This window comes from Plasmodium gallinaceum (genome assembly GCF_900005855.1).
Source record: "Plasmodium gallinaceum strain 8A genome assembly, contig: PGAL8A_v1_53, whole genome shotgun sequence".
NCBI classification, from domain to species: Eukaryota; Apicomplexa; class Aconoidasida; order Haemosporida; family Plasmodiidae; genus Plasmodium; species Plasmodium gallinaceum.
The window spans coordinates 54,206-62,510 of record NW_021628210.1 but is presented as its reverse complement, the minus strand read 5'-3'; the positions used below and the strand labels follow the sequence as shown (position 1 = coordinate 62,510).

General features: G+C 15.7%; 1 protein-coding gene across 1 annotated transcript; it reads left to right on the top strand.

Moving 5' to 3' along the window:
• Positions 1 to 4,365: 4,365 nt before the first annotated feature.
• Positions 4,366 to 7,803, top strand: PGAL8A_00067200 (conserved Plasmodium protein, unknown function; the record flags this gene model as incomplete). Its single annotated transcript, XM_028670421.1, has 2 exons — positions 4,366 to 7,003; positions 7,184 to 7,803. 2 exons carry the CDS (start codon positions 4,366 to 4,368, stop codon positions 7,801 to 7,803), a joined length of 3,258 nt encoding a protein of 1,085 aa, XP_028525790.1.
• Between the last annotated feature and the right edge of the window lie 502 nt (positions 7,804 to 8,305).

Below are 8,305 nucleotides of genomic sequence, written 5' to 3'. Positions count from 1 at the left end.
TTTTTAAAATTTTTTTTTTTTTTTTTTTTTTTTTTTTATTTTTTTTTTTTAATACCTTTTTTTATAACTTTATATTATCATAACGTGCATTAATTTAAATTATTTTTAAATATGTTTTATAAAATAAAAATAAACATAAAGTTATAAAATCTTTAGTAAATTACTTAGATGTATTGAAAAAAAAAAAAAAAAAATTTAAAGATACATATATATTCTTTTTTTTAAGGTGTAAATATTTTTTTATAGTTATCTGATTATGTTCATTCTAAAAAAATATAAATTTTAATATTGTTTTAATGTGGAAATATTTTTAGTTAGGCTTCTTAAATAATGTATTACAAAAAAAAGTAATATATATATATATATATATAATAAAAAAATGTGGAAAAAAAGAAATATACATATATATATTTATATTTATATTATAGATACCATTATTAATAGTAAAATGAATAATAATAAAAGATACTCTTTTTTTTTTTTTAATCTAAAAAGAATATTTTATAAAAAATACAAAATATGATAACCATAAAAATTTGTATAACAGAATTTTCTTTCTGATTCTTTTATATTTTTTTTTTTTTTTTTTTTTTTCATGATTATTTTTGTTTTGTTTTTAAATGGAAAATTTTATAAAAAATATTTTTGCATTTATCAACAGAAAGTGAAATATTAAAAAAAAGAAAATTTTTTCTACTTAATGATTTATAAATGTATTGGATTAAAGTATAAGACTTATTCTAAAGAGTATTAGTAAAAAAACTGACAAGAGTAAAAAATATATAGATATTATTATTAGCTTATTTATAGTTGTAAAAAGGATTCTTGATATCATTTGATAACAGTAATTTTTCTTTTTTTCTAAATTTTATTTTTTATTTAGAATATAAAACAATATTTTTTATAAAAGTTTTAAAGTCAGAAAAAAAAATTAACCTATTTCATATATTTTTAAAGTAATATATATATATATATATATTATTTTTATTAAAAAAAAATAAAATTTTGGTTATGTTTTAATATAAAATACTTACAATAGTACTACTAATTTTTATTTACTATTTTTTCATTATATTTATTTATACTTTTTTACATATTTATATTATAATAATATATTTAATTTTATTTTTTTTTTTTATTTTTTAATTTATTGTCTGATTTATTTTTAATGCACCAAGATATTTAGTAATTTATATAAAGATATTATATAAATATTTTGTATTTTTACTATATATGTTCTACTAAAATATATAAAAAAAAAAAAGAAAAAAAAATTCTTAATATATTCTCTATTTCCTTGAGGATATGTATAATAATGGAAGATAAAAAAAAAAAAAAGAAAAAATTAAAGATATTCTTTATACATACTAACAATATATAATGAATGAAAAGGTAAAAATTTTTATATTTGGTTTATTTTTTTCTTTTTTTTTTCTTTTTTTGTCATTTTTTTATTATTAAGACTTTCTTCTAACGTTACTTATTTTATAATAAGCATAATTTAAAAATAATTTTTTTGAAAAATATTTTATAAAAAAACTGATCTATTATTTGCCAATAAGTTTTCTTATAATTTGAATAAGATATAAAAATAAGAAATATCTAAATGTGTTTTTTCTCAATATTATAAAAATAAAAGTTAGAGAATAATTAAAAAAAAAAATAATTAATAGAGATATTTTTTCTCTTTATTTTTAAATACGATAATTTATTGTCTTTATATTTCTATGTTAAATATATGCACATAAAATAGGTATAATATTTTTATAAGAAAAATCTAAAAATAAAGTAATTTTATTTATTATAATTCATTAATGTAATAATTTATTATTATTTCTGTAAAAACCAAAAAAAAAAAAAAAAAAAAAAATAAAATAAAATATGACATATATATGTAGAATAAATAATTTACTATGCATAACTGAAAAAAGCTAGAAAAAATTGAAAGAAAGAAAATAGAATAGAATAAAATAAAAAAGAATATAAATATTATGAGTTTTTTTTTTTTTTTTTTTTTTTTTTTTTACATTTATGTTTAATATTTTCATTCATACAATTATTGCAATTTAAGTATATGTCTCTTATATTTATCTATATTATTTTTTTTCTATAAATATATATAAAATATATATTTATAAATATTTATATAATTTTTTATAAATTATATTATGCTTTTTCTTTACTTTTTATTTAAAATAATATATTTTATAAAAGAATTTCTGAATAGTATTTTTAATGTCTTTTCATAAAAAAATAAGAAAAAAAAAATTATCTTACATTAAAATACTTGGGCTTTTTTTTTAAAATTTAATAAAATATTTAAATTTTTAAATTTAAATATAAAAAGAAAATATAAATGGAAAATAAGAATGGATACTACTTGAAGAGTAATGATTTCAATAAAAATAAAAAGAAAAAAAAGAAAATATATTAATCAAAAATATAAATAAAAAATAATAACAAAATTGTGAATCACAATGAGAACAATACAAATTGTTTTAAAGAAAAAATTATTATTAATATAAATAAAAAAAAAAAAAAAAAAAAAAATTTGTGTTGTAATTAATAAATATAGTGAAAAAAATAACTTTAAATTTTACAACAATGAAGAAAATTATTGTAAAACTTGATTTATCAAAAATAATCTTAATATTAAAAATTTTTTTTTGAACCTAGAATTATCTTATAATAGTATAAATTCAACTAAACCTTCAAGATACGTAAAAAATAGTAAAACAAATATGATATTTATTAATATATTATAAATATATCCAGTTCATATAAATTTTTAAGAATATATAACAAAAAATTATTTTATTTTTTTTATCTTAAAAATAATTTATACACTTCTATAACGTTAGAATTAGCTTTTTTTTTTTTTTTTTTTTTTTTTTTTTTCAATTTTTTTTTTTTTTTTTTTAATATATGTTACATTTATATAATGTAATTTTAGTTTTTTTCTATACCTTTATTCTAAAAATATCNTTTTTTTTTTTTTTTTTTTTTTTTTTTTTTTTAAAAAAAAAGAATTGCTTCTTTTGTAAAATTCATATTTATAACACATAAAAAAGTAAAATTAATGGCACAATTTGTTATATATATGTGAAAAATGTAAGATATTTAAAGATACGTAATTTTTGTTGCAATTAATATGAATATTTTAACTTAAAATTTTTTTTATACGTTTTTATTTAAATTATCTATTTGTTCATTATATTAAATTTTTATTTTTATTTCTTTCTTTTTATTTCAATTTTTTTTTTTTTTTTTTTAATATATGTTACATTTATATAATGTAATTTTAGTTTTTTTCTATACCTTTATTCTAAAAATATAAAAATATTTTTTATATTATTAATTTTCATTGTTATTTACTATTTTAATTATTATTTTATAGGTACTATTTTTTATACTGATTAATATTATTTTGTTTATTTAAATTCTTTCTTTTCTACATACAAATAATTCATATATTTCAAAAAAATAATGCAACACAAAATATTTATATTATTTTTTCATATTTTAATAATATTTAAAAAATAAGTTTTTTATATTTTTTTATTTTAATAGAAAATTTTTCGTATATGTAATTTTTTAAATATACATCTTCTATAAAAAGCATGTAAAAAAAAAAAAATAAAATAAGAGCTCAAAAAAAGTGTATTATATTCTTGAAAAAAAAATATTTATATAGTAATTATTTTGTGCATTTAAATAAATTGCTTGAATGATTATAATGTTATGTGATTCAAGATTTTTTTAATATATTTTTTTTTATTTACTCTATTTAGTGCTCTCAAAATTTAAAAAAAAGTTACTTTAAAATTAAATTAAAAATAAATTTTTATAATATAGTTTTATATAAATGCATTTATATAAGTATACATTTTTTTTGTTTAAAATTTTTACTTTTTATTATTCTAATTACAAGTGCAACGCGTTCTAATTTCAATTTTTTTTTCTTTCTTTTTTTTTTTATTACAATAGAAAAAACTGTTATTAATTTAGACAGCTTTACATTGAGATATTTATTTGACTTAATTTTTCTATAAATTTAAATTTTTTTTTTTTTTTTTTTTTTTTTACTCAAGAGCTACTACATTCATTTAATATATTAATATGAAAGAAGGTATATAAGAATAAAAGAGTTTCTTCAAAATTTTAATTTTAATTATATTTTTCTTTTCTTTTCTTTTCTCTTTTTTTTTTTTTTTTTTTTTTTTTTTTTTTTTTTTTTTTTTTTTTTTTTTTTCTTTTTCTATTTTCTTTTATTTTTATTTTAATTTTTCATTTTACTTTTCCATATTTTCTTTTTATTTTCTTTTTTTTCTCTTTTTCTCCTTTTTTACTCAAAAAAATTATATAATGGTTTTTTATATTTCTGAAGATTTAAAAAAATCAAAAGGTTGTGTAATAACTAGATCAATAAGTTTGGGAAGAGAATATATTGATATTAGAAGAGAAAATTTTAAAATTAGTAAAAATGCAATCAGTGATAAAGTGGAAAGTAGAAAAAATTTTGTGAATTTTGCTAGTTTTAAAGATGATAAAATTAATTTTGATGATTTTGGTGTACTAGTAAAATTAAAAGAATTAAATAATAAACAAATAAGTGTAAAACAAATTAAAGAATTACTAGAAAAAGAACAAAAAAAAAAAAAAAAAGATAGTGAAGGAGAAATTGCTAGTGATAAGGAGAAAGAATATATATTAAAAAAAAATAAAAAAAAAGATAAAATGGAATCTTATAGTGAAATGTCATTTAATAACAACACACATATTTTAAATATTGAATGTGATAGAGAACTTAGAAAAAATAAAGGGTCTAATGAAGAAGAAAAAAAAAAAGAATTCAAAATGAACAATAAAAAAATAGAAATTATTACAGAGGAAAATAAAAGAAAAAAAATAAATAGTGTTTTTAATGAGTTTAATGACATAGAAGAAAATAAAAGGAGAAATGAGGAAAAAGAAGAAATAGAACAAATAAAGGAGCTAGAGGAACTAGAAAAAACAGAAAAAAGAAAAGAAAAAAGGTCAAGTGAAGATGTACATAAAATAATGAAAAGGGAAGAAGAGAAAAGTAAAAAATGTGATCATGAAATGAAAAATGAGGAAAAAAAAGAAAGTAACAAAAATCAAGAAGATTATAAAGAAAAAATGAAAAAATTAAAGATTCATGAAAATGAAATTAGTGAATTTGATGATGAGAATAGTAATATAAAAAAGATTTTTATTGATACAAAAAAAGAAAATAATATGAGTAAAAATAAGGATGTAATTGGTAATAATAATAATTTGGGAATTGAAAGTAATAAATGTGAAAATGGTGCTAAAAAAGAATATATTAAATATAATGAAGAGAATTTAGAAGAAAAAAAGTTATTTCAAGATATAAATACGTATGCACAGTATAAAACTTGTAATCAACAAGATATAATATTAAAAAATTTTAATAAAGCAAATAATTTAAATGATAAAAAAGTAGCAGAAAATAAAGCTATTAAAAAAACTATATACGAAAATTTGTTAGAAAGTAATATATCATTTAATAGAAGAAAAAGAAAAAATGTAGAAGAAGAAAATTTACAATATGAAAATAATAATAGCAGTAGTAATTTCAATAATAATATTGAGAGTAATATGAGTGACGTTATTAGTGATGTTAATAATAATAACAATAGTAATAACCTTCATTTTAATAATAATAATTATGTAAATAATGATGATAATAATAAAATTAATAACCATAATTTTAATAGTAATGTCCTTCATGATATTAATAATTATTGTAACAATAGTAGTACTAATAATAATTGTAATGATGGTATTAGCAGCAATAATAATAATAATAATAATAATAATAATAATAATAATAATAATAATAATAATAATAATAATAATGATGGTTATAATAATAATAATAATAATAATAATGATGGTTATAATAATAATAATAATAATAATAATAATAATAATAATAATAATAATAATAATGGTTATAATAATAATAATAATAATGGTGATGATGATGATAATAATAATAAGAATAATAATAATAATAATAATAACAATTATAATGGTGATGATGATGATGATGATGATAATAATAATAATAATAATAATAATAATTTTGATAATAAAGATAATATTAATGAAAATAATAATAATTATAATAGCGATAAAATTAAAGGTAATGATAATGGTTATAATGATAATAATAATAATTTTGATAATAACTATAATATTGTAGGTAATAATAATGATGATAATAATAATAATAATCATAATGATAATATTAATGAAAATAATAATAATTATAATAACGACAATATTAAGGGTAATGATAATGATGATGACAATAATAATAATAGTAATATTAATGATAATAAATATTATCATAATTTTAATAATAACAATGATAAAAATAATATTGATAATAATAACAATAATGATCATAATAAGGATTATGATAATAATGATGCTCATAATAATATGGATAATGAAGATGATGATTATGATAATAATAATAATTATAACAATAACAATAATATTAAAGATGATTATAATAATAAAGATATTGATAATTTTAATAGAAATAATAGTAATAGTAATAAGTCTCCTGCAACTAAAACAAATGAAAAAAATGCAAACAGTAAAAGTAATATAAAATCTAAAAATAATAGAAGTAAAAAGAATAAGAAGCCTAGTAATAAAATAAATGCCATTATTAATGTTTCTAAAAGTATAAATAAAAATAATAATGTGAAAAACGGAAATTCAGCAAAAATTAATTCATCTGTTTCTCAAAGCATTGAAAAAAAAGTTAATACATCAAATGATCATTTAGAAGTTACTAATATACAAAAATTGAAAAATTCTTCAGGAACAAATTTTAATAATCAAAGTAGCAAAGTTACAACTACTAATATCAACGATAATAACAATTTTAGTAATTATCCAACTCGTTTTAATGAAAAATACGAACATCAAGAGGAACCAGGTAATTTTTTATGTTTGTTTGCACAGTTATGTAGAATTTTACAATTGAGTATAAATAAATATTTTGAATTAAAATTTTAAAAATCTTTTTACAGAATATAATACGTATGCTTATTTTATATATACATTTTATTTTTTCCATTTTTGATTTATTTATTGCATTTTTTTTTATAATTTTTAGAACAAAAGAAAAGAAAAAAGAGAGTAACAGAAGAGGGCTCAAAAGAAAGTAGCAGAATAAATGTAGGGGATAATTACCAAGTTTCAAGATTACCAACTTTTTTTTTATGTCGTTCAGAATTAATGTACAAAAATTATGATACAAACGACGAGTTAAATGATCAAATTTGCCTATCTTGTTCAGGTTTACCATGCCATTGTAAGGTTGGTGAAGCTACTTTGGTTTATTCCCCTTTAATGTTAGAGAGAGTGAGAGAAAGATGTTTAAAAAATAGAGGTTATCATAAATGTGTTAAAAATGAAATAGAATTATCAGCCTACGTTCAAGAATGTGCAAAAAGTTGGAAATCAAATATAGATGAATGGGTTCCTTTTTCTCCTGAATATGCATATAAATTGCTACACTATGCAAATTACGATCCACATAAAGCAATAAGTATTATGAATTCGTCAGAATTTTCCTTTAGAAAAATAATGGATCCTCCAACAAGAAAATATCAAAATAAATGGAAACCAAAAGATAAGAGGGAACACATTTCCAAAAATCCATTCCCATCACCTTTAACTATAAGAACATATTTATCAAAAAGACATCATAATAGTGGATATCATTTAAGATAATTTTAACTCTTTTCATTTATTATTTATACATATTATGCTTTAACAGAAACAATTAAAAAAAAAATTATTAATATATGCAAATATGATAATATAGTGTATTCTGTTTATTTATATTTAAAATCAAATATTTAAGAAAATTGAAAAAATTTTAAAATTAAATAATACCATGAAAAAACTTATTAAAATTAAATGTAACAATATGCATATGCAAAATAGATGAATTGTATTAATAAAATTGTATAAGAAAATATAGAAAAGTACATTATAATTAATATGTTGTAAAATTATATTTAATATTAACAAAGAAAAAAAAAAAAAAAAAAAAAAAAATTAAATATTTTAGTTACGCTTTTCTATTTATAGCTTAAGGTGCCGAATTGATACAGAATTTGTTTATATATACAGTTTGGATTTTTTTTTTTTTTCCTTTTTTTTTTTTGTTTTCATTTGATATTTTAACTTTTGCTTTTTTTTTTTTTTTTTTTTTTTTTTTTTTTTTTTT